The sequence below is a fragment of the Geotrypetes seraphini genome, chromosome 10 (genome assembly GCF_902459505.1).
Source record: "Geotrypetes seraphini chromosome 10, aGeoSer1.1, whole genome shotgun sequence".
Classification (NCBI taxonomy): Eukaryota; Metazoa; Chordata; class Amphibia; order Gymnophiona; family Dermophiidae; genus Geotrypetes; species Geotrypetes seraphini.
In genome coordinates this window covers 101,628,802-101,656,723 of record NC_047093.1, presented here as the reverse complement: position 1 = coordinate 101,656,723, position 27,922 = coordinate 101,628,802, and the positions used below count along the sequence as shown (strand labels likewise).

The 27,922-nt window shown below is 43.4% G+C and overlaps 1 protein-coding gene across 2 annotated transcripts in view; it reads left to right on the top strand.

Moving 5' to 3' along the window:
* Window positions 1–27,922, top strand: part of EXD3 (exonuclease 3'-5' domain containing 3) — a 411,655-nt gene that overhangs the window by 212,598 nt on the left and 171,135 nt on the right. For both annotated transcript variants that reach the window (XR_004540939.1, XM_033961769.1), the window contains exon 10: window positions 435–508. Coding sequence is in view for 1 of the 2 variants with exons in the window: in XM_033961769.1 (XP_033817660.1) it covers window positions 435–508 (74 nt within the window). In the remaining variant the exon portion in view is untranslated. The remainder of the gene's footprint in view (window positions 1–434; window positions 509–27,922) is intronic.

Below are 27,922 nucleotides of genomic sequence, written 5' to 3'. Positions count from 1 at the left end.
ATTGTGTTCCCTCCATTTAGGTCCAGCTACTATTCTGGAAGTCCAGTATAATTATTCCACTGCTGTTAAGATTATAAATGTTACTTCTTTTAAAATTTAGATATTAGATGAATGGTGGTCAGTGTGAAACAAACTTATGGTTGTCCAGTTTTGTGCTTTCTACAAATCTGTGAATCCTGTTGCACAATGATTCACTGTTCTGTGATAAGGGGAGAGGGTACAGAAAAATAAGTTAGTTTGATGTAAAGGTACAAAAAATTAGAACTGGGGGATTGGAATTACTAATTGCTGCCTATAGAGGACAAGAAAAGGAGGCCTGCGGTAATCTCAAAACTTAGGGGTCTGAGTGGATAGAATATTAAAAAAGAATATTGTTGGTTCATGTGATAAACTACCGTTGATCTGTGAAATACAGCATGTTCTTCCTTTCTCAGCTCTCTGCCCAAATGTCATCAACCAGCGTCATCTTGGGACTCTGAAATATCTTTTTTATAAGAGATTTATGGAGGTATGAATTATCTTTTTAAGTTACTCTTGAATCATCATCAGCACTACTGGCCAAACGTAGAGTAAATCTAAATGATAAATAGTGGTGAGAATCTACACATTCTTATACAGGAGGAAAAAATCTCAAGAGTCCCATTGCATAACCCTCATTATATATCTCATACACTTCTTAGAGACTAATTCTCAGGGATCGGCAAAAAACCTCCTGGTAATACAAAACCAGTTATATAGGTCATTAATATTCACTTTGCAAGCTGAGTATGTAAATGTATACAAATAAGCAAGCACTTAACTTTCATTTAGATTGTCTCTTTTTCTAAAGTGGGGAGATTTTTCTCTATTCAGATTACTCCTATACAGACTTAGAGTATAGTGAGCCACAACCTGTGGTCTCAGTTCAAGGATTGTACTATGATTGGGCTAGATGTGAAGGAGAGAGAAGGATATTTATAAATGGGTGAAAAAATACAAGATGTCTATCACTAAATGAAGGAAATAGTCTCAGAATACCACAGAAGGGGATCATATAGGCTTCACCCCTAATTTTAGTGGTGATGGTTCTCTTTCATTGACCACTCCTTCATTTTCCTAACTACCCTTACGTAGTGTATTAAATAATTTATTTTTTCAAACTTTTCAAAATCAAACATCGTATATAAATAGTTTTTAAATATCAAGTTAATTTTTTAATCTTTAAATATTATATTCTAAAAAACTTTTTTACTTTCCTTTGTTTGGAGCCAACATTTAATCTGTCAGAAAAACAACACTTATTTAAGTGTCGAAAAGTGCTAAGTCATATTACTAAACTTTTGTAATGCTATAGTCATATTGCTGGACTTTTGTTGATGATTAAGTTAATCAAGTTAATGATTTTTCAAGCATGATGTTACTTATCTTGCCATTCGCTTGTTAGCTTATACTGGCCCAGACTGCATAATATCAATATCAACGGATCCCGTTTCGCTGTGAATCGAGGCGTCCTCAGGGTTTTTTGTCAGATTTCTATAAATGAAAAAGTAAAAAAAAGCAGTTCAGGACACAAAAATTGTACATTCTTTCATTAAACTCTATGAAAGTACTTCTAAGTGTACGGGCTCTTAACATTCAAGCGTGAAATGCTTTAGTCAAAATGGCGCTTAAAGTACAAAAGACGCCAGCGCATGCGCACTGGCGATTACTGACGTAAATCCTCCTGATTGGTACAAAATGTGCTCATACATATTAAAGTACATTAAACAAACCCTGACCAATCTTTAGTGCTTTTTAAATCAAGAGGTTGCAAAGTTTTTAATTTGTAAATTCAACTCATCTCCCGTTTTTTAAGTCTTTTGATCCTATCACCTCCTCTTTGTTGTTTTGACTCCTGATCTATCACAAAACAACAGAGGTCATTAAACTTATGTTTTAGCAGATGGCAGTGTTCTACAATCACTTCAGAACTACGTTCATAAGAACATAAGAACATAAGAACATAAGAAGTTGCCTCCGCTGAGGCAGACCATAGGTCCATCCTGCTCAGCGGTCCGCTCCCGCGGCGGCCCATCAGTCCCATTGACTGAGCAATGGTCTATACCTATCAGATTTCAGATTTGATTTATGTACCTTCATTCTTACACACAAATTTCTTGAAGACATGCCAACATAGATTTTTTTACATGGGCATAAAATAAGGTAAATGATGAACGTTGTTTTACAATTTGTAAAATTATTCAGTTCATACTGGATCCCATCCATCGGGTTTGTGAATAATTTACATTGCATGGTGACATTGCAGATGTTACAGGACTCGCATTTATAATGGCCCTTAATGATCTTGTAGTTATCCTGAGAGGACTTCTTTATCTTTAAATTAGAAGGACAAAGCATTTCTTTTAAGTTTTTGTTACATGAGAAGGCTATCCGCAATTTTTTATCATTGAAGACAGGATGTAAGTTAATAATTTCCCAGTTTTCTTTCACCACATCATTCCTTTTTGAACAGTATCTCATAACAAATCTTCTATTTTATTTTCTTTATAATCATATAACAGATGGCTCCTATTGAGAAACTTTGCTCTTCGTGATGCTTTATGCAATACAGGTTGAGGGTAACCCCTGTTGGTAAGTTTATTCTGTAAAGCAGTCGATTGCAACTTGAAATTTTCCATTCGTGTACAGTTTCGTCTGACTCTTAGAAATTGTGAGAGGCAAACTTGTTTTTAAATTTTGGGATGACTGCTGTCGTAACGTAACAGAGTGTTTCGAACAGTTTCTTTAAAATTAACTTTAGTTATAAAACCTTCACTGTGTTATGTTTACATCTAGAAATTGAATCGATGTTTCTGAAGCAATCATAGTGAACTTTAACTGGGAATCGCATGAATTTAACCACTCTGTCAAAAGTTTCAAATTATCCATAGTGCCTTTCCATAGCACAAATACATCATCAATGTATCTGTGCCAACTAAAAATATGATGTGAAAAGGGAGAATTCAAAATCCATTCTGTCTCAAAGTTATTCATATATAAGTTTGATTTTGAAAAGTTTGAAAAATTTGAGAAAATAAATTATTTAATACACTCCGTAAGGGTAGTTAGGAAAATGAAGGAGTGGTCAATGAAAGAGAACCATCACCACTAAAATTAGGGGTGATCCCCTTCTGTGGTATTCTGAGACTATTTCCTTCATTTAATGATAAGACATCTTCACTAATTTTCCTTGAGTGGATCATATGTTAATGTAGCAAATTATTTTTCATATTTAGCTTTGAAAAAATACAAGGCCAGGCTCATAGCACCATAGTGAGAGATTTGCTCTGAATGAGCCCAAAAGAATAAATGTTAAAAATGGGTGTGGGATTTATTTTATTTTTAGACATTTGTTTTCAGAGTAAAAATACACATCTTAATAGTTCTTGTACAATCCCACTCTATTCCTGGACAAGTGGATTATGTATCCCATCTCGCAAGATCTCTTGTAGGAAGCTTCATTTACAAGTGAGACAACAGGAGCTAGTCTTTTTCTGCTCGTGTTAATTTTTTCTCTAACTTCAGTATTTTTGTAGCTTCGTGTTCTCATGCTGCAGAGGTTCCCTTGCAGGGATAACTCTGTTTGTGGGAGATCACATACTTTACTGACAAAGTCTGTTGGCTGTTTTGCAGTGCAGTCATCTTGACAGTCTGCATTCACAGATCAGGACTCAGGGACTGTTCCCTTGGGAGCATTGCTCATCCAGGTCCGTCCACTAGTGATTCCATGGAAGAGTATCCAGGATCGGGGCTAACTGCGTTCCTCCACCCGTTTATGTGCACGGTGTTTCTGGGTGTGATGGAGGTCTCCGGCTGAGGCACTGAGCCTAAGAGGCAGTCAGAAGACCATCAGTCCAGGTTTCGAGGCTTGTTGAGGCAGATGATCTCCCTGTAAGCTGCTTCAGCTTCCAACTTGCAGCTCCCCAGCACAAAGCCTGTGAGACAATTTTGGTAGGGGTCTCTGCTTTTAAATGTTAAGAGTTTTAGGAGTAAACTCTAGGTCCTCCCACTCCAAAAATCCTAAAATCACTATGTTTAGGGGGTCATTGTGGTTTCCCAGGCTGTTTTATTAGTAAAATAGCTCCTGTGATAGACATCTTGGATTTTCCAGATTTGATTTTAAAGATATTTTTTGCCTCTATAAGCTTAGTTTTTACAAGAAAACACATCAGATGGACTCCTCAGGGCAGGATATTTTGGATTAATGCCCCATTTGCGGCAGATGGCTGATGGGCAAGGATCTGTGTTCCATGTGCCGTGAGGCACGTAAGGAGGGGAAGAGGCATCTGCTTAAGCTCCCCCTGCCCCTTTGGGGGGTTCTACCACTCAGGCCATCTGTGGGCAGTCCAAAAAGGCAAAAATGGGCCCGGGGCAGCACAAGTGCATCCCCAGCAAAACACAGCCACACTTAAATCCTGCAAATCCTCCAAGAGCTCCAAGAAAGATTCTCAAAAGCTGTTCCTTAGGATCCAGGTTTTTCCTTGGAATTTATTAATATACTCTTTCAGGCTTATTTAGCAAAGATAGATTCACCAAATATGCTTCAAATGATGTCGCTGTTAACGTCAGGGATCCACCTTCCCAGGATTTGGGTTCCCAGGAGAGGGGCCATGCACAGCTGAGGGACAAGCCACCGACGGACAATTTGGATGATCCTGATGATGTGATCATGCCTTTGATTACTCGGGCTTGAACCTCCACAGTGGGAGATTTGGCTGCAGTTAGGGAACTCCAGGATTTGGATCTGGGAGATGCTCCAGATCTTAGGAGGACCCCACGGTGCAGAGACTGTTTAAACCTTCTGCTTTGGTGGGGATTATTTTAGATTCCCTTCAGGAGTTGAAATTGGATTGGATTGGATTTATTGTATTTAATAAACCGCATGATATGTATTAAGCAGTTTACATTGAGCTACTCTGTTCCGAACAGGCTCATAATCTAATTAAGCATACAAGAGAAGACATCACTAACAATAGGGAGATATATAATAAGAGGTCTTTATCGGCCTTAATTTTTCACTGTTTCTCTATTTGATAACATAATGCCTTCCCCAGTCTTGTTTTGTGGTGTTAGAAGACTTTCCTAGTAAGAGATGGGAATTAATTAGCATTTGCAGAATTGGTTTTTTAGTGCATATCTGAAGTACTACTGAATAAACACCTTACTAGATGCTCAATCCACACATAAAAGATGGGTACTATGCATCAAAGATAAGTTGAATATTTACCTTTACACGAAAGAATTCAGAACATTTTCAAAATAAAATATAGACCCAAACTAAGAAAATGCTTAACGTCAAAGGGGTCCTAACATTTGAACTGTATGACCTTGGATTTGAAACTATGAATAGATCAGTGCTCTCAGAATAATTGGGAAGCACACAATTCATGAATCATGTATATATTTATAAGCTTAGTGTGTTCAGTGCATAGTACAACATTCGTAACAAAGAGTCATAAAGCCAAAGTGCATTTTTAAAAAATCTTAGTCCCAGTGAGTTAACCTGTCTCCCTTGTCAGCACAGTACTCTCTTATAAGTAAACTAAGCCACTGTCTTTCTTCTTTCCTGACCATCTGGACATTGCAAAGATGCTCCCAGATCACTGGGAGGCACCATAGGGTTCTCTAAGAGTGACCAAGGCCATGTCCAAGCTTTATCCGAAGGTGGATTCCTTGGTGGCACAGGTCACCAAGCATACTTCTCTCCCTAGTGAGGGCGGTGTGGTGTTGATGTATGCCCAGGACCACAGGTTTGATTTTGTGCTGAAAAAGCTTTTTGATTCAGTGGCCTCAGGGTTGAAAGCAGCTGCAGCAGTAGCCTTTGTAGCTAGAGCCTGTCACTCCAAGCTGCATCATGATCCTTACCCTATAGTGCTTCATGATCTTACTTTTCTGATTTCTGGCGTGGTCTATGCTGCTTATGCCCTGTATGACCTATTCAGAGTGGTGAGCTTACTATTTATCCACACTTCAGATGTTGTCGATCAGACAGTGGTCTGGTGATTCCTCATCTAAGGTGACCCTCAATAAGCTGTCCTTTAAAGGGCAATTTCTGTTCAGTAAGGGTCTGGATGATCTTATAGTGAGAGTTCAGGACCGTAAACCTAAGTCTTTGCTTGACAGCAGGCCTTGGTCTTCTTGGGGACCGGGGCATTCTAGTTTTTATTCCTCCAGGTGCTATTGCCAGTCCTGGGGAGGTTACTCGAGTCAAAGACCTTATCAGAACACCAAACCATGTTTTGGTGCAGCTCGGCGACCACAATTTTTAATTATTTATTTATTCAATTTTCTATACCATCCTCCCAGAGGAGCTCAGAACGGTTTACATGAATTTATTCAGGTACTCAAGCATTTTTCCCTGTCTTTCCCGGTGGGCTCACAATCTATCTAATGTACCTGGGGCAATGGGGAGATTGTGTGACTTGCCCAGGGTCACAAGAAGCAGCGTGGGTTTGAACCCACAACCTCAGGGTGCCGAGGCTATAGCTTTAACCACTGCACCATACTCTCCTCCCTCCTCCTCCTACAATTGTTGGGAGTCCGCTCTGTTTCTGCTCCTAAGAAGCAGTTAGAATGCCAGGCCTTCAGCAAACCCTCCATGGATCAGAGGGAGGCTCTTTGCATTCCTGGAGGAGTGGACGAAAATCACCACAGATTGCTGGTTGCTGAATATTCTCCATGATGGATATAAACTTGAGGTTTTTCGACCTCTTCCAGATTTTCCTGGTGTCTCCTGCAGAGAGGCCAGACAAAGAGACTTAAGTACGAGCTACTGTCCAGATCGCTGGATATAGTGGCCATAGAGCCCATTCCAGAGTCTGACTCGGGCTCCCGCAGATACTTTATCATACCAAAGAGAGGCTCTGGAGACTGGATCTCAAAGCAGTCAATGCGACCCTTGATGTTCCTCACTTCAGAATGGAAACAGTGAGGTCGGTGATTGCTTCAGTGGCGCCAGGGGAATTCCTGGCCTCTCTAGATTTGACAGCGGCCTATCTGCATATCCCCATTTTTCTGGAGCACAGGAGATACTTGATCCACGACTTACAACAGCGCTTCAGACCTTTACCAAGGTGATGGTGGTGGTGGTGGCAGGCCACCTATGCAAACTTGGGATCCAAGCATTTCCGTATCTGGACGATTGTCTCATCGGAGCCCATTCGAAGTCCAAAGGACACCAGGATGTGTGCCAGGTTGTTCAGTTACTTCAGGATCTTGGTTTGGTGGTCAACTTTCAGAAGAGTCAACTCATTCCGACATGGGACCTGGAGTACTTAGAGTTCGTTTCTCCAAGGAGATGAACAAAGTGTTTCTCCCCAAGTCCCATCAGGAGAAGCTCTGGTGGTTGATACCTTTCTGGACACTCAAGCTCCAACAGCCTAGTGATATTTGCAGGATCTAGAGTCAATGGTTGCAACTATTGATGTAGTTCCCTGGGCGAGAGCTCATTTGTGCCCACGCCAGGATGCACTAATCTCCTGTTGGATTCTGCAGAAGGATCTGCTTTATGTGCGGCCTACTTGGACACGGGAGAACATAAGAACATAACATAAGAATAGCCTTACTGGGTCAGACCAATGGTCCATCAAGCCCAGTAGCCCATTCTCACGGCAGCCTATCCAGGTCACTAGTACCTGGCCAAAACCCAAGGAGTAGCTTGGCACAATCTGGCATGGTGGTTAAATCCTCCCTTTCTGTCTGGGGGAGTTCCCCAGAATCTCCACCTGAGTGATCTTGAAAATCTTAAGCGGACAGTCAAGTTCAGGGACATTGGTCACTTTCCGAGAGAAAGTGGTCAGTCAATTGCCTGGAGCTGTGAGTGATCCAGCTGACTCTTCTACACTTTGAGGGTGCGCTGCAGAACCAGGCAGTCCGGGTTTTCTCAGATAAAGCCACAGCAGTAGCCTATATCAATCAATGGACATCAGGAGTGCACCTCTGCGGCAGGAGGCTAAACTGCTCTTTTGCTGAGCAGAAAAGCATCTTCAAGTTTCAAGTTTATTAGGATTTTATATACCGCCTATCAAGGTTATCTAAGCGGTTTTTACAATCAGGTACTCAAGCATTTTCCCTATCTGTCCTGGTGGGCTCACAATCTATCTAACGTACCTGGGGCTATGGAGGACTGAGTGACTTGCCCAGGGTCACAAGGAGCAGCGCGGGGTTTGAACCCACAACCCCAGGGTGCTGAGGCTGTAGATCCAACCACTGCGCCACACACTCCTGCAATTTCAGCGGTGTACGCCACAAATGTGGACAACATGCAGGCGGATTATCTCAGCCAGCAAACTTTAGATCTGGGAGAATAGTCTCTGTCCCAGAGAGCCTTCCAGAGTATAGTGGTCAGATGGGGATGGCCAATGTTTGACTTTATGGCCTGAGTGTCCAACAAGAGAGCATCTTATTTCTTCAGCTGCCATCACGAACTATGAAGTGAAGGACTGGATGCCCTGGTGCAGCCATAGCCACAGGAGGGCTTTGTCTTTCCTCTGTGGACCATATTAGGCTGTCTTCTGATCTGATTCACCAAAGCTGAGTGATTCTAGTAGCACTCGATTGGCCGAGGCAAATTTGGTATGCCGATCTGGGTCATCTGCAGCTGGCTCGTGATCTCAAACTTCCCTGTCACTTTTGCCTTCTCTTGTAGGGTCCCATAGTCCTGCAAGATCTGGACCAATTTGGTCTTAAGCTCTAGCTCTTGAACGCGAAGACTTAGTGTGCAGAGGTTACTCCACAGGAGTGATTGCGACAGTCTTGCTCAGTAAGAAGTCAATGGTGGCAGCATATTCGAAAGCTCAGAGGTGTTTTCAAAACTGGTACGCTTGGCAGTGTGAAGATCCAAGCTCAAGGTCAATTGCTGCTGACGCCAGAAAATTGGAAAGAATTTGGCATAAATCAAATAAAGAAGAAGATAAAACAAATTGGAGACATAAAGTGAGAATCTATAAAAAGTGAGAATCTATAAAACCTTGATTAAAGAAAAACGTTCAAAATACTATTTACAGAAAATAGGTTCATCCAAAATAAATAGTAGAGAATTGTTTAAGCTGGTAAATAGACTAACACAGTGTTCTTCAACCTTTTTACACCCGTGGACCGGCAGAAAAAAAAGAATTATTTTGTGGACCGGCAAACTACTAGGATTAAAATTTAAAAACCCCGTTTCCGCCCCATCTCCACGAGCTCGGTCCCCACAAATCATCTGATCCCATCCACACAAGCCTCAGTTATGATTTTATATTGAATGTATTTTATTAAAGTATAAAAAGAAACAATATTCTGTACAATTGTCATTTTATAAATACAAATAATTCAGAGCAAGGATCAACAAAATCCCTGTCTCCCCTCCCCTTCACATATCCCCTCTACTATCAAGAAAACTGAACAAGCCAAATTATTACAGAATGCTACACAGAAATATCATGCTAACAGAATACTGCAGTCACACATGACAGGAATAGTTTTAGGGGAGTGCAACTAGGGCAACTGCCCCCTGGTCAGAGAGCGCCCTAAGCCAGCTGGAAGCTAAAGAAGCACTTCCTGGGTTTTGCAGTCCCCAGTTATGTCTTAACACCAGCTCTAGCAGGATATATATTTCAAATCTGATATATTCTAATCACAAAATAGAAATAAAATTATTTTTTTCTACCTTTTGTCGTCTCTGGTTTCTGCTTTCAATCTTCTTTTCACTCTCTTCCTTCCAGCGTCTGCCCTCTCTGTCTCTTCAATCCAGCATCTGCCCCTTCCATCCACTGTCTGTCCTCTCCCCCTTCCATATGGTATCTGTCTTCTTTCTATGCCCCTCTCCCCTTTCCATCCAGCTTGTACCCCTCTCTCCTTTTTACATGATTCATTCCAGCTTCATTGCTCTCTTCATTTTTATCTCTCCTACACCAGATCTATCATCGTTGTCCCTCTCTGCTTATTTTTCTGCTGACCCCTTCCTATCATCAATCTCTCTACTTTCTCATGCCTGTGTCTCCCCTTCCCCTCCTCTAATCTCTCTGCCAGCTGTTTCCTTCCTTATTTCATTCTCCCTTCCCTCCTCCTCCTGTCCAGCAGTAACTCTCTTCCCTTCCTCCCCTCCCAGCAGCATCTCTCCTTCTCCTTCCCTCCAGGTCCAGTAGCAGCTGTCCCTTTTTTTCCCTTGCCCAGCAGCTTCCCAGATTCCTTTCCCTCCTCCCCTCCCAGAAGCATCTCTCTTTCTCCCTCTCCAGTAGCAGCTGTCCCTTTTTTCCCTTGCCCAGCAGCTTCCCAGATTCCTTTCCCTCCTCCCCTCCCAGCAGCATCTCTCCTTCTCCCTCTCCAGTAGCAGCTGTCCCTTTTTTTTCCTTGCCCAGCAGCTTCCCAGATTCCTTTCCCTCTTCTCCTCCCAGCAGCATCTCTCCTTCTCCCTCTCCAGTAGCAGCCCTTTTTTTCCCTTGCCCAGCAGCTTCTGATAGTGGCTTTCTCCCCTCCCAGTAGCTCTTCTTACTTCCCAGCGCAGCAATTCAGGAAGGCAGCCTCAGGTCCTTTGTTGGGTCGCGCCGCCTCTGAGGAAAGAGAAAGTTGCATCATCAGAGGCAGCCACGACTCAGCAAAAGCCCCGAGGCTGCCTTCGTGAACCGCTGCGCTGGGAAGTAAAGGAGAGCTGCAGAGAGGGGAGAAAGCCACTGTCAGAGGCTCCCCAAGATCTCTCCGGCCCAGCGCAGACTAGAGAGTTGCACGGGGACAGAAATCCCACCCGTCCCCGCCAAAGTCCCACCCGTCCCCAAGAGGAATCCCACCCATCCTCACCCGTCCCCGTGAGGAATCCCTCCGTCCCTGTGAGGAATCCCCTCCGTCCCCGCCCGTCCCCGTGAGGAATCCCCTCCGTCCCCGCCCGTCCCTATAAACTTCAGAAATAGTTATTTCATTTAATTATGCTACTGAATTAAAGGCTCTGGTAGAAACCCATTTACAAATAAGCAAAAATACTTTATTAATTTGGAAATATTAATTGGGAAGAATACATACTTTGTAAACGGGATTCTACCAGAGCCTCTAATGTTTATAAATTTTTATCAGCACAACTAATATACTACTTTATCCTGAAGCAAAAAAAAAAAAAAGAAATAGAATTCTTTTCCTACCTTTGTTGCCTGGTTTCTGCTTTCCTCATGTTCTCATTCAATTCCTTCCGTCCACTGTCTCTCTTCCCTCTGCGTCTTCCATTTGCTCTGTTACTGTGCCTCTCCCTTTCTCCCCCCTTCCAAATTGGTCTGGCACCCATCTTCTTCCCTCCACTCCCCCCATAGACTGGCATCTTTGTCTTCTTCCCTGCCAGCGTCTTCTCCCCACTCTCTCTTCCCCATTTCCTTTCAGCGTCCTTCTCCCCCCATCTTCCCCATGTCCTGTCAGTGTCCTTCTCCCCCCTCTGTCTTCCCCATGTGCTTTCAGTGTCCTTCTCCCCCCACCTGTCTTCCCCATGTCCTTTCAGCGTCCTTCTCCCCCCCCTTCCCAATGGCCTTTCAGCATCCTTCTCCCACCCCGCTTTCCCCATGGCCTTTCAGCGTCCTTCTCCACCCCTTTGTCTTCCCCAGTGCTTTCAGCGTCCTTCTCCCCCCTCAGTTTTACCCATTTCCCTTAAGCGTCTTTTCTTCTCCACTCCACCTTTCCTCCCTTTCTCCCTCCCTACCCCTTACCTTTGTGGCGCTTCCCCACCCAACCGACAACAGAACAGGCCCGGTCGGACAAACCTGCCCTGTAGCCGCGGATCTAAATTACCTTCTTACAGCTGCTGTAAGAAGGTAATTTAGATTCGCAGCTACAGGGCAGGGAGGTTTGTCCGACTGGGGCTGTTGTCGGTCGGGGAAGCGCCACAAAAGTAAGGGGACCTGTGCTGCACCTGGGGCGGACCGCCCCCCCTCCCTTGGTACGCCACTCGAGCCGCGAGGCTACTCTTCTTCTCCTTTCCTTCCCTGTCTGCAGCACAGAGCCGAACGGAAGTCTTCCCGACGTCAGCGCTTTGTTTAAGCCCTCCCTCCCCTCCGACGTTAGCGCTGACGTGGGAAGACTTCCGTTCGACTCTGTGCTGCAAGCAGAACAGGTAGGGAGAAGAGCCGCATGACTGAGTACATCCAGCCCCGCAGGAACCCCGCGACTCTCGGAGGCGTCCCCACGGGATCCCCGCGACCCTAGGGGGCATCCCCACGGGATTCCCTTTGTCCCCGTGCAGCTCTCTAGCGCAGACTTCAGATGTTGATCTTGCCGGCCCTGCGCGGACCGGCAGGAAGTTGAAGTAAGTCAATCTTGCCGGCCCTGCGCAGACCGGCAATTAATTTCTTGCGGACCGGCGGTTGAAGAACTGTGGACTAACAGACACAACTGGGGCTTTAAAAAAAGATAATGAATGCATTTCATCGTCGGAAATCCTTGCCACATTTTTCAATAATAAAATTATTGAATTAAAAGCAACTATACCTTTCCCTATAGGTGATTTTGAATTTCATCCTAAACACCAGGAAAATGACTCCAGAGTGGATATGATTTAGGACTGTTTTGAGAATCTAACTTGGCATCAGTTTTTAAATGTATTTAATATACTAAATCAAATTGTTTGCTGGACAAATGTCCCTCGAAGATCATGAAAGCTGCTACACTCGATTTCAAAGTAACTTTATTCAATTGGATATCTGACATACTTACTAAGGGATTATTCTACGATGAAATGGGACATATTTTGATAACACCTATCCCGAAAGATCAGAAGCCATCAATTGCTCTGAAATCCAGTTATAGGCCAATAGCGAGCATTCCCCTGTTTACCAAACTATTAGAAAGATTGGTTAATTTAGAACTGGTGAAATATCTGGATAAATTCAATATCCTTAATGAACATTAGTCAGGATTTGGAAAAGTTTTTAATACAGAGAGTTTTAGCCTCAATTCTTGACTATCTTTAGCAAAGGTACTTGTGCTTTAATCTTGCAATTGGATTTTAGCAGTGCTTTTGATTTAGTAGACAATGAAATAATATTGAACTGTTTAGACGCAATGGGATTCTCAGGAAAAGTGTGGCACAGGTTTCAGTTTTTTTTAACGAAAAGATCATATAGAGTGGTCTGTGGTGGTAAATACTCTCACTCCTGGAGTAATCCATCTGGGGTACCTCAGGGCTCCTCATTATTTCCCATGCTATGTAATATTTATGTATCATCTTTAGGACATCTATTGCAAAATTTAAATCTAAACTTCTATATATATGCTGATGATATCTCTATCTCTATTCCTTTAAATGATCTAACCAATGATATTTTAAAACAAATTTCCCGTATCATGACTGAGATAGAAAAATGGACAATCAATTTTAAATTGAAACTCAATACAGAAAAGACTAAAATCTTTCTGGCCAGCCCAAAAGGCAAACTAACTAGACCATCGCTTTGTTTAAATGGCTATGACTACCCAATTTCAAAATCTATAAAAATATTGGGAGTCATACTAGATTCCCAACTAGCTATGGTAAAACATACAAATTTAGTAGTAAAAAAGTGCTTTTTTGCGCTATGGAAATTAAAGACCATCAAAAAATACTTTTGACCCTTTATCTTTTAGATTATTAGTGCAGGCGCTAGTGCTATCCATATTGGATTATTGTAATATTGTCTATCTGGGAGCCCCAAAGAAAATCTTGAGAAAATTGAGAATAGTACAGAATATGGCTATTCGACTGATATTTGGGTTGAAGAATGACCATATTAGTTCTTACTATCGACTGTTGCATTGGCACGAGTGCTATTCAAATTTTCATGCATCTGTTTTAAGCTGGTTCGGGGATTGGCCCCAAATTACGTTTTATCTCATTTTGTGTTATATAGTCAAACGAGGATAACTAGGCATTCCAATTTATTTGCATATCCAAAAATAATTGGTTGTAGATACAAGATTTTTTTGGATAGAAAACTAGCATTTCAAGCAAGTAAGCAACAGATCTGGTGGGGTAATTGTATTGATAGAGTTATCTTATGGTGTATTTTGAAAAGTAATTAAGTCAACACTGTTTGACAAATTTATTTCCTAAGTGAAGATACTACTGTTAACCAAAACTCTTATATTGAAAATTTTAGGAAATTTGTTGCATTTCAATTAACAGTATTTTGCTGATTGTCCAGCCTTCTTCTTTGTAAACTGCCTAGAAATTGTCTAATTATGGCAGTATAGAAGAATAAAGTTATGTTATGTTATGTAGATAGTATATTAAGTTTTTAAATAAATAAATAATTCCTCTTCTGCTCGCCTTCCTTCAAGAAGGCCTTGGAAAAGGCCTTGTAGTCAGCTTCCTTAGAGTACAGATAACCGGACTTTCCTGTTTCGGTCCTAACACCCTGAGTGTCTCTCTGGCCACCCATCTGAATGTTGTCAGGTTTCTGAGAGGTATGATACGGCTTCACCCTCCATTGTGTCAGCTGATCCCAATTTGGAATCTCAATCTAGTTTTCCAGTCGCTTGCTAGTCCACTCTATAAGCTGTTGGACCACACTTCTTTGATTGATCTCACCTTCAAAATGGTCTTCTTGGTTGCCATTATATTGACCCACAGTTTCCGAATTTCAGACTTTTGTCCTGCAGAGATCTAGTTTTTCAGATTACTAATTCCTGCGTGATCCTGTGTACTGTTTCCTCATTTCTTCCAAAGGTGGTTTCCAGTTTCCACATCAACCAGGAGGTACAGTTGCTGGATTTTGAACCCTTGGGTGTGGGCAAGAATGACAGGGTGATGAAATTGCTGGATGTGCGCAGATTTTTACTGAAGCACTTAGAGGTTTCGAACAAATTTCGTCATTTGACCAATCATCTGTTAATGCATGTGGGTGCTACCCGCAAGAGCAGATTGGTTTCAAAAGCCACCATTTCCAGATGGATCTGCATAGCTATTTCATCCACCTATGTTGGAGCCGGAAAGCGGTTTCCTCTTTCGATAAAGATTCACTCCAGATAAGACGTTGCTTCTTCAAAAGCAGAATCTTCGGTGGTTTCCCCTGAAGAGATTTTTAGAGCTGCCAATTGGTCCTCCTTGCATACTTTATGAAGTTTTACAGGATAGACATGTTAGCAAAGCAGAATTCTGCTTTTAGGTCTTCAGTTCTGGCAGCTAGCTCATCAGTCCCACCCTGAATTTGAAGGACTGCTTTGTTATGTCCCATTTATCCAGGAATAGAATGGAATTGTACAAGAACGAAAGATAATCTTGTTTCTTGTAAATCCACTCTGTTCCTAGCACCCTCCCTGGGAATTGCTGATTCACCAATTGTCTGCCTCAATAAGTTTCAAGTTTCAACTTTATTATAACTTGATATACCACTTTAAATACCAAAGTGGTTTACATCGTACAAAATTTAAGAAAACAAAAAAGAACTAGTTAAAAACAGGAGAAAGGACATATAGATACAAAAATTCAATTTACAAGACATGGTGCTGGTATGTTGAACTTCTGTTTCTTTAACCAGCCTTTCTAAGATTATCATCTGAACATATTGTGCACTTTGCCCTGGGGGTTTGTGGTGCTGTGCCCCACCCTGTTAGTACAGGCTGTGTCTCCTTATTGTTCTCTTGTTTTGGTTTATATGAATTTTAAGATGTTTACACTCTTATGGATTGTTCATGATATGCAGTTTCTAATTTGAACAGATTAGAGATCCCTTTACCCCTCCCTCTTTTCTGTGTTCTGTACAGGTATGACGGCCTGCTTTTATATTAACTGGAAGCTAGAGGGCAGTCCTAAGGTAAGAGGGGTGTTTCAAAAATATATAAATGAAGCTTCCTACAAGAGACCTTGCGAGATAGAATACATAACCCACTTATCCAGGAATAGAGTGTCGATTTACAAGAAAGAAAATTGATGAAGGTAAGAATCTAATCTTTTGATTATGTTCATTTGGATTGAATTAGATTGGAGGAGTAGCCTAGTGCAGTGGCTTGAGAACCTTGGAAACTGGGTTCCATTCCCCCTACACCTCCTTGTGATACTAGGCAAGTCCTATAACCCTCCATTGCCCCAGGTACAAAGTAAGTACCTGTATATAATATGTAAATCGCCTTGATTGTAACCACAGAAAGGTGGTATATCAAGTCCCATTCCTTTTCATCTTGTCAGATAAGCCTCAGAACAAATTGAGGTGCTATTTGGAATATGGCAGTTGGGGACTTAATATATTCAAATGTGAGGGTTTAAAATGTTTTTTTGTTTTGGGGGTAGACATTTATTTCTGATGGCTTCTGACACATTTAAGGCAAATACTGAGTCACCATTGAGCATGTTAAGAGGGTTTCTAGTGCAATAGGAACATCAATCTTGACTAACGGGTTTTAGCCCTCCTTGGCTGTGTAGAGAGTCTCAGTTACATATTCATCTGCTCTGTCTCCCCTCACTCTGGGCTGTTTTGGATCTCCTCAATCTTTCTCTCTACATGCAAAGTTGTAGGAGCTTGTCTGTTCTGCTCGAGTTTATTTTCTGATTATTCGGGTTTTTAACTGATTGTGTGGCTTTTTGTGCTATAGAAACTCTGTTCCCTTGAGACATCTCTGGCTGTGAAAAGACACAGACTCTCAGGTTAGAGGTCTGCAATCCTTACACACCTGCTTTGCTTGATTCCTGTGTGGCAGCCTTCTTCAATAGTTCAGAGGCTTGGGCCGTTCCCTTGAGAGCAAGCTCACCCCACGTCTCCGCAGTAGGTTTGAGTGTAGGTTGTTTGTCTTCTGTGATGGTTTTGTTCCTGCATCAGAGTTGACTGCGTTCCTCTCTCCCAAGGTGTTGTGCAGGCTTTGGTAGAGTTCTGAGGGTCCACTCCTACAAGGGGTCTGGATAGCAGTCCGAAGAAACAAGCAGTTTTGGATGGTCTTTAGGCTCGTCTGAGACAAAAGTCTTATCATACCTCTCGCTAGAGATGCAGTGAATAGCAGCTCCCAGCACAAGCATGGTACAGCCTATGGGTCAAAGGGTCTCTAAATGTGCATGTTCTAAGTTTCTGATGTTCAGAACAGGTCCCCTTACCTCTAAAAACCTTTCCTAGAGTGTTTTTATTTTGTATTGAGCCTCCATAGGCCGTTTTAGGCACCAGAATTGCTATTGCAGTGGCTATCTTGGATTTCCCGATTTTCTTTTAAAAGCCTCCATCTGCCTCAAACACCTCATGTTTGCTTCATGGTTACAATCTTAGTCCTCAACAAATGATCATTAGAACTGTTAATCACTAACTCTGAACTTTGTTTATTCCACTCAATCTGTAATATCTTTTAATCATTGTAAACCGCATAGAACTTCAAGGTCCTGCGGTATATAAACTTTTATTATTATTATTATTATTAAAACTGTGGTGTGGATGGGCTCCTCTGGAGGAGATGCTTCAGATTCATGTCAAAATTGTGGCGGTAGTCAGTGTTCCATGTGCGGCGCAGCATATGGGGGGGAGGGGACGGAGGTATGGACAGGGTAGGAAGAAAAGGAGGGGGAGTAGCGTTATATATTAAAGGATGGTGAGAGGGGAGTAGCATTATATGTTAGAGATCATATTAAAGTCACACAATTGCAGGATCTGCAGGGCAAGGAAGAGGCACTGTGGATCAATTTGGAAAGAGGGAATGGTGAATATATTTACATTGGTGTGATATATAGGCCTCCTTCACGGACAGAAGAAGTAGATAGAGATTTAATAGTAGACATTGTCACAAGCCCGATCCCAATGCCGGCCTTGTGCCAGTAAAGACCCTTAAAAAACATCCTGTAAAACTTTGTCCCTGTTAGGCAGAAACAGGACCAGGAAGCACAGGCTGTGTTCAGACCTGCTTTAGAACATAGCCTGGTGAAAACTGGCAGGGCCCCTTTAAATCCTCCATTTTGTAAGAGGCTGGCTAAACAGGGCAGGAAGCAGCCTCAGCTGAAGGAAGCCCGGCCCCTGAGTAGGACTGGGCGGGGCACAGCAGTCTTAGAACACTTGGAGAGCTGGCTGTCCAGGAGGAGGAAGGAAGGAAAGGAAGTTCCCAGGTGGAAGGAACCTCTTCCTTCTCCCGAGCCCACAGACGTGGAAATGTTTGACCTAGAGGCAGACCAGCAAGCACAGGAGACCCAGGTACCAGAGGACATGGATTGCAGTTCCCTTCCAGAGCTGGAATGTCTGGAACCAATGGAAGTAAGCTGAACTGGCTGGGTGTGTGTTTTTCAGAGTTGGGTTTTGTTATAGACTTTTTTGCTGCAGGAACTTGGCTTAAGGCAAAAAAAATCTGGAAAAGTTAAGATAGGCTGGTCTTGTAGTCAGTAAAGCAAAGATGCAAATGGAAGAAAAAATAGCTGACACAGTAAAATGGGGAGACAAGACTTTTTTAGATATATTAGTGATAGGAAGAAGTGCAAAAGTTGCATTTTGAGACTCAACGGTGAAAGGGAGGATATGTAGAATCCGATAAAGAAAAGGCCAAATTGCTTAAATATTTCTTTTCTGTGTTCATGGCTGAAGCGCTGGGAGTGGGACCGCAGAAGACAAAACATGATCGATTTTCAGATGGTTGTGTTCGTGAGGAGCTAGCTAAAATAAAGGTAGACAAAGCAATGGGTCCGGATGGTGTACATCCGAGGCAGTTGAAGGAACTTAAGAAAGTTCTAGATTTTAGTAAAGCCTTTGAAAGTGTTCCACACAGACATCTGATAAATAAACTGAGTGCCCTTGGGAAGGGTCCCAAAGTGACGGGCTGGGTCAGGAACTGGTTGAGTGGAAGGTATATTACCAGTGGTGTGCCTCAAGGTTCTGTTCTTGGGCCTGTTCTTTTTAACATAGTTATAAACGATATTTGCTGCAGGGCTGTCGGGTAAGATTTGTCTCTTTGTGGATGATACCAAAATCAGCAGTACAGTAGACACTCAGGATGGTGTGAATAACATGAAGACCGACCTGGTGAAGCTTGAATAATGGTCTGAAATTTGGCTGCAAAAACTCGAGGGAATGGTACAGTTTAGGGGGTGAAGAACCTATGTGCATGACGGAAGAGCGGGACTTGAGTGTGATTGTATACGATGATCTTAAGGTGGCCTAACAGGTTGAAAAGGTGACGGTGAAAGCTAGAAGGATGCTAGGTTGCATAGGGAGAGGTATGGCCAGTAGGAAAAAGGAGGTGTTGATGCCTGTGTTTAAGACTCTAGTGAATCCTCATTTAGAATATTGTGTACAATTCTGGAGGCTGCACCTTCAAAAAGATATAGAAAGGATGGCGTCGGTCCAGAGGAAGGCTACTAAAATGGTGTGTGGTCTTTGTGATAAGGTGTATGGGGAAAGACTTAAAGATCTCAATCTGTATACTTTGGAGGAAAGGCAGGAGAGGGGAGATATGATAGTCATTTAAATACCTACATAATATAAATGTGAATGAGTCAAGTCTCTTTCATTTGAAAGGAAACTCTGCAATGAGAGGGCATAGGATGAAGTTAAGAGGTGATAGGCTCCGGAGTAATCTGAGGAAATACTTTTTTACGGAAAGGGTGGTAGATGCATGGATGTGTCTCTCGGAAGAGGTGGTGGAAACAGAAACTGTGTCTGAATTCAAGAGGGCCTTGGATAGGCATGTGGGATCTCTCAAAGAGAGAAAGAGATAATGGTTATCATGGATGGACAGACTAAATGGTCCATTAGGCCTTTATCTGTGGATGGTCCATTTGGCCTTTATCTGCCATCATGTTTCTATGTTTCTACATCCCCTAAATTCTCTAAGGTTGGAACCAGAAGAGGTAGAGTTGGCGTTCCTGCCAAAGTGCAGTTGTATGCCAGCGGACAAAGCTCAGAGGACATCATAGGAGCCTCTACCAGCTTTGGGCAATCTAGCAAGGCCAGGGTTTCACTCCCGAATATGTCCATATGATGTATGAAGCCTTTTTAAGGTACAGAGGCCGGAGTGGTGCCAGAGCTGATACTGTAAGTGCGCAGGTCTCCTTAACAGAGCCATGTGCAAGTTTGGGGACCAAGTTAGGGCAGGATTCAGATGAAAAGGAATCCGAGTTCATGCTTTTGATTTCCCAGTCAAGTTCTTATGTTGTAGGAGATTCAGCATCTTAGGGGAGCTAGACCACGATCAGTTGTCTGCCCTGGATCTGGGAGAGGACCCAACTGTATGCAGACTGTTCAGACCATCAGTATTGCAGGAAATCATTTCAGAGGCCCCTTCAGGAGTTGAATTTAGAGCCACCTCAGATGGCTGCTTGGTGCTTCCTCATGAGCAGCACTAATGTGCAAGTAACATGCTTCTCTTTGCATCCATATATCACTAAGATGCTCATGGATCATTGGAAGGTTCCTAAGGGACCCTTAAGGGTAGCCAGAGCTATGGCAAAGCTTTATCCAGTGGACAACAAATTCCAGCAGGTGGATTCCTTGGTACAGCAAGTTACCAAGCATATTTCCCTTCCTAGTGAAGGCGGAGTGGTATTGAATGATACCCAGGCCTGCAGGCTGGATTTTGTCCTTAAAAGTCGGTTAGATGCTGTGGCACTCAGCCTGAAAACTGCAGCAGCAGCCTCATATGTCACCCTAAATTGCCACTCTAAATTGAGCCGGGATACAGAGTCAGACCACAGCAGGAATGAATTATGTAGCTGATGTTCTTTATGACCTCTTTTGGGTCTTTAGCAAGGTCTTGACATGCGCCATCTCCTTCCCCAGCATTGATCAGGCTGTCGGGAGATTCAGCCTCCATTGAGTAAGCTCCTATTTAAAGGGCATTTAAATGGCCTTGACATTCTAATGGCCAGCGTGGCAGATCGTAAGCCAAAGTCACTCGCAGACAGCAGGCTTCAGGCCCTAAGGAGAATTGGACAGCAAAGTTTTTGTGGTTTTCAGGGGCGCCTGCCAGTCAGTGAGCTTTTCAAGACCCGATACAAAGAATGAGAAGCTCCAGGTGCCCCCAAGTGTCCAGATCCCAGCCCAAAAAGAAGTGATGTCATACCAGTATCCTCCTCTCCACGTGTGGGGTAGAGGCTGGCAGAGTATTGGGAGGATTTGGGCGTTGGTTTCCTCAGACCGTTGGGTACTAGAAATCATTTGGGAGAGGTACAAGCTAGAGTTTTTGGCCCCTTCCAGACCTCTTAGTGAATTTGCCAGCGGGAAAGATGGAAAAAGTGGCTACAGTATGAGTAACAGTAGCAAGACTCATAGATCTCAGTGCTATAGAAGCCATACAAGACAAAGAATTGGGCTTAGGCAGATACTCAATATAATTTATTGGGCCCAAAAAAGACTCTCAAGACTGGAGACCAATCCTGGACTTCAAATCTGTCAATGCAGTTCTGAAGATTCCCTGTTTCCACATAGAAACGGTCTGGTCGGTCTTTGTCTTAGTGGTGCTTGGGAGAATTTCTTGCCTCATTAGATCTAATGGAGGCTTATCTTCATATTCCCATTTTTCCAGCCCACAGGAAGTTCTTGAAATTCCATGTTCTAAAGTTGCATTTCTAATTTTTCTCTCCCATTTGGGCTGGTGTCAGCATCATACACCTTTACCAAAATAATGGTTGTGTTGGCAGTGTACCTCCACAAAGCGGGGAGACTGATGTTAAGGGCACAATCCCATGTGGTGAACTAGGTGGTTCAGCTCCTACAGGAGCTAGGCTATGTAATAAACTTCAGGAAGAGTCATATGGATCCAATGCAGTCCCTGGAATACTTGGGAGTCCTGTTTGACACAAGGTGTTCCTCCCAGAAGTATGCAGAGTGAAGCTCCGGCAGCAGATTTTGGAGATGCAGGTCATGCCGGCTCTGACTACATGGCTTTATCTTGAGATACTGGGGTTCATGGTGGTAACGATAGAGGTAGTGCTCTGGATGAGAGCACATTTGCGTCCTCTCCAGGAGGCATTGCTGTCCCAGTGGTCCCTGCAGACGGATGCCCTGGATCTCCCTCTGCCTTGGTCATGCATAGCTCTTCACAGCTTGAGTTGGTGGTTGAAGCTACAGTCCCTGTCCTGGGGTATACCTCTGCGCTTTCTCACTTGTGTGATTTTGATGACAAATGCCAGCCTTTATGGCTGGGGAGCCCACTATGAAGGGCGCCCACTGCAGGGCTAATGGTCACCCTCACAGAGGAGTTGGGCCATAAATCGCTTAGAGTTGAGAGTGATTCACTTAGCCCTTTGAGCCCTGGAGAGCGTCCTGAAAGGCAAGGTGGTCTGGGTTTTATCAGACAACACCACAGCGGTAACCCAATCGACAGGAACCAAGAGTGTGCCATTGAGATTAGAAGCTCAACTGTAGTTTTGGTGGGTGGAGACCTATTAGCTCTTACAGCAGCCCATGTAGTGGGCATGGACAGTGTACAAGCATGCTTTCTGAGTCGACAGACACTGTTGGGGTATGTCCCACATTTGATCTTATGGCATCAGCCAGTAACAGGAAGGCTTGGTTCTTCAGTGGGATATGAGCCCGAAGCGAAGGTCTGGACACTCTGGTTCAGTCTTGGCCTCAGACAGAACTTCTGTATGTGTTCCCTCCATGGCCAATGATAGAATAATAAGGTCCCACCCAGGTCAGGTGATTCTGGTTGCCCCAGACTGGCCAAGCCGGCCGTGATATGCAGATCTGGTGCTCCTTCAGAGGGTCTCAGACTCCTTTGTCATCCATGCCTTCTCTCTCATGGCCCGGTGGCTTTAGAGGATCCAGACTGCTATGCAAAGGCTATTCTGACATGGTCATAGCCACTCTGCAGAGAGTAAAGAAACAATCTACTGTAACAGCTTATGGGAAGACCTGGGAGCATTTCCAGACCTGGTGTAGTCAAGAGACATGTGGACTTGAACAAGGCCCCCAATTCCATTAGTGTTAGCTTTTCTTCCGTAATGTCACAAAAAAGGCTTTGCAGTGGGCTCACTCAAAGTACAGATTGCAGGTCTCTCCTACTTAAGGGAACTCTCAAGTAAACGAACGTTGGCTTCTCATCCAGATGTGTCCAGATTTTTAAAGGGAGCCTTATGGCTTTGCCCACCGGTGCACCAGCCTTTTCCAACATGGAACCTTTATTTGGGCCTAAAAGCGCTCGCTAGAACTCTGTATGAACCCCTGGAAGAGGCATTTCTGATGGACTTGATGGTCAAAACCATATTTTTCTGTAGCAGTGGCCTCAGCCAGAAGGGTGTCAAAGTTATATGCTCTGTCCTGCAGGGAACCTTTTCTCAGAATCTTGGATACTGGTGTTTCGCTAAGAACAGTTCTTTCCTTTTTATTGAAGGTAGTTTTGAGTTTTCACATAAACCAGGAAATGCGCTGGAGCAAGGAAGGAGGACAAGGTTCTGAAATCCCTGGAATTTTGGAAAGTTCTTCTTTGATACTTGGAAGTAACAAATGAGTTTTGACTTTCTGATCATCTCTTCATGCTCCTGTGGGCTGCATGAAAAGGTAGGCCGGCGTCAAAGGCAATCATTTCCAGATGAATTTCTGTGGCCTTGAAAGCACACTCCACAAGGGGTGTTGCGTTGTCCTGGGCAGAGGCAAGATCAGTCGCACCTGAAGAAATTTGTGGGGTGGCCACATGGCCCAACCTTCATACTTTCACCAAATTTTATAAGGTGGATTTTGAAGTCAGAATGAATCCCAAGTTTGGTTCCATTATTCTGGCAGTAAGCTTTCCAATCTCACCCTAAGATCCAGGTACTGCTCTAGTACATCCTGTTGGTCAAGAATGATGTTCCTATTGTACTTGAATTTTTTAGCCCGTCCTCCCAAAGGAGCTCAGTACTCAAGCATTCTCTGTATCTGTCCTGGCAGGCTCACAGTCTAATGCAGTGGAGGTCACAAGGGTCAGGGTCACAAGGAGCAGCATGGGGTTTGAACCCACAACTTCAGAGTGCTGAGGCTGTAGCTCTAACCACTATACCACACTCTCCTACCTTGATAATCTTCTTTCTAGTAGATAGGAACATCAGTCTTGACACCTGCCCTGTTAGCCGGTAAGCCTGCTTTCTGTCTCATTCATGCCTAAATGGTCAGATGTGTTGTTTACCTTGACTGTCTAGCACAGTCAGAGAAGAAAAGTGATTTAATGCCTATAGAATAGCAATTAAATTCTAGAACTGTTGATGCAGATTACACACAAGTAGGTGGCATGTTTGTTTCCACCTCGTCATGCGTTACAATGAGTTACGTGTGTTTATATTGCATAGTGTCTCTATTGAGGAGAACAGACTTGTGCCGGGGAGAATCCCTGTGTCCCCTCCCTCTTTTGTATACACTCGAGGGCTGACTAGTGGCTTTGATACAGACTGAGGATATCTAGTACAGTCCAGAGTGAGGGGAGGCAGAGCAGAAGAATATGTAAATGAGGCTCTCTCCACACTTCACGGTCAAGGAGGGCTAAAATATGTTGGTCAAGACTAATCCTATCTACTAGAAAGAAGATTACCAAGGCAAGTACCTAATCTTCCCATTTGCTTCCTGAACCATTGCTGTGCCCCAAACTATTGACCAGCATTTGTTCTAAAAATTTATTTTTTGTATGTGAAATTCAGGTTTTAGAGCCTTCTGGCATTTTTCAGCCCATTCCTTTATCAGAAGTGTTGACCCTTTTGTTTGGTTTGAATTTCACTTGATCTCCCTGGGCCATTTAGCCCTTTGAATTCACATCAGTGGTTTTACATCTATGTCCAAGGCACCCAACAGCTTCAAACGGTGTATTCGATGCAATAGGACCATTTGAGGCACTGACCTGTACAATTGATGTGTACAGTGCCTAGGGTTCTGACCATTGGGATATTTCATGCACACTCTGCTTTTATATACTGAAGAGGTTGCTTAGAGCCAGAAAATTACAGTTTTCAACTAAAGGGACATCTAGCTTGGCTGGAGACTCCGATCCCAACTCTCGACTTAGCACCAGCACGTCTTCATCCTTGGCGCTTCCTGCATCAGGAGAACCTCGTAAAAAAGCTAAGAAGTACAAATATGCCTCTTCCTCCAGACATGCATAGTCATCGTCGCAAGCAGTATCTCCATCAGCGCTGTCCAAGCATCAATACACCAATGACCACCGTCATTATAGTTGGTGTCTCCTCAGGGACATACCTCAATATCAAGGTCCCCACCATCTCAACACCCAACTCAACAAATGCCTAATGTACTCTTGTCCATATAGGTACCAACACCATTGCTCCAAGACCAGCATCGAGTGCTATTGCAGCAGGAACTAGATGGTTTACTACAGACACATACTGTGCAACCACCGGTATCAACATTTCCAGCTCCAGTCAAGTCTGAACATCAGCCATGTGGTTCTTCTGGTCACTGATCTCGGACTTCTCAATTTCAAGCTTCCACCTCTAAAAGACATTGAGGGAGCAGAGCACACCAAACTACATCATCACATTTTCGATGCTCTTCTCAATGTTCTACTTATAACATCAAGGATTCTGACTCAGATTTGCCACTACGCTGTTCTGTTGACTATCCTTCACAAACTCCTCTTTAATAAAATTCCCCACATGAAAGTCTGTCCTTTATCAACTTTATTAGACAGATGGAATAAGCACTCCTATTAACATGGAACCTTGTGAGGAGCCACAAGCACTCCTATTAACATGGAACCTTGTGAGGAGCCACAGACCTAAGAATTATATCAAGATGTCATTACACAAACTCACAAAGAAAGCCCTCTTTAAAAACTGGGAATCCCCACTATCTGTCCCAATGGCTTCAGATTTGTCCTTGCTTAGACAACCCCAACTATAATACCGATCTTTAATAGTTGAGTAAACCTTCAAGCAAGTGAACATCTCTCGAACATATGCTAGTATACCACCAGGTAGAGAAGGCAGGACTTTGGACAAGTTTGGCAGATGGATGCTAGCATTAATTTATAATTTTACATGACTTTTTATTTAAAGTCTTTGATTAAACAATTACCAAACTATGAGCATCATCTTAGATCCTTCCAACATTTGGTCCTCAATTTTTTTGAGACCAGGAAGTATATAGTCAGTTCCACATCCGCAGGAGTTTCGTCAGCCGGAAGCCTGAAGTCATAATGCCATTATACAGAACCATGGTGAGACCTCATTTGGAATACTGTGTGCAATTCTGGAGGCCACATTACCGAAAAGATGTGCTGAGAGTAGAGTCGGTGCAACGGATGGCCACCAGGATGGTCTCGGGGCTCAAGGATCTATCGTACAAGGAAAGGCTGAAAAATTTGCGGCTGTACTCACTCGAGGAACGTAGGGAGAGAGGAGACATGATCTAGATGTTTAAGTATATTACCGGCCGTATCGAGATGGAAGAAGAGATTCTCTTCCTCAAAGGACCCTCAGCCACAAGAGGGCATCCGCTCAAACTCAGGGGCGGGAAATTTCATGGCGACACCAGGAAATATTTCTTCACCGAGAGAGTGGTTGATCCTTGGAACGAGCTCCCAGTGCAGGTGATCGAGGCAAACAGCGTGCAAGAATTTAAGAACAAATGGGATGCCCATGTGGGATCCCTTAGAGTGTTAAGCCAAGAGAACCTGCCACCAGGAGTGGGATCCCTAGGATAGTAGACTTGGGGGTGGGTCAGTAGAGTGAGCAGACCTGATGGACTATGGCCCTTATCTGCCATCATCTTCTATGTTTCTATGTTTGATGCTTTTCATGTCACTTCACACACTTCAGGAGTCTCCATTACTATGTACAGGTAGGCTTGGCTCCATAATTCAGATTTAAACATCAGTATCCAAGATCACATTGCCAATGCCTTGTGTACAGGGGAAGTTCTTTTGGTGATCACATTGAGGAGACTGCAGAAAAGATTTTTAAAAAGCACAATAGCTGTATGAGATCCTTGTCTAAGGTACAAACTTCACAATCTCAATCATCACAAAAATGCTCTAATACCTCTAGATGCTCGTCTTACTATTCACCTGTATAATTAACCATCCTCATCATCTTGTTCATTTACTCAAAGATGATCTAGATAAGAGACAACAAAAGCCTCCGTTTCAACCACAATCCAAGCAGCAGAAGTCTTTTTGATTCTCTTCTAGAGAGCATGGCTAATTTTTCAACTACTGCTATCATTTCTATAGCACTGCTAAACGTACACAGCACTGTACATAAGAACATAAGAATTGCCGCTGCTGGTTAGACCAGTGGTCCATCATGCCCAGCTGTCTGCTTACGTGGCAGCCCTTAGCTCAAAGACCAGTGCCCTGAGTCTAGCCTTACCTGCGTATGTTCTGGATCAGCAGGAACTTGTCTAACTTTATTTTGAATCCCTGGAGGGTGTTTTCTCCTATAACAGCCTCCGGAAGAGCGTTCCAATTTTCTACCACTCTCTGGGTGAAGAAGAACTTCCTTACGTTTGTACGGAATTTATCCCCTTTTAACTTTAGAGAGTGACCTCTCATTCTTTCTACCTTGGAGAGGGTGAACAACCTGTCTTTATCTAAGTCTATTCCCTTCATTATCTTGAATGTTTCGATCATGTCTCCTCTGACTCCTCTTTTCAAGGGAGAAGAGGCCCAGTTTCTCTAATCTCTCAGTGTACGGCAACTCCTCCAGGCCCTTAACAATTTTAGTCACTCTTCTCTGGACCCTCTCGAGTAGTACCGTGTCCTTCATGTATGGCGACCAGTGCTGGACGCAGTATTCCAGGTGGGGGCGTACCATGGCCCGGTACAGCGGCATGATAACCTTCTCCGATCTGTTCATGATCCCTTTCTTTATCATTCCTAGCATTCTGTTCGCCCTTTTCGCCACCACATTGTGCAGACGGCTTCATTGTTGACCAGTACTCCCAAGTCTCTTTTCTCGGGAGTCTCTCCAAGTACTGCACCGGACATCCTGTATTCATGTATAAGATTTTTCTTACCGACGTGCATCACCCTATAAATATCCACGTTAAACTTCATTTGCCATGTCACGGCCCATTTCTCGAGCGTGTTTATGTTA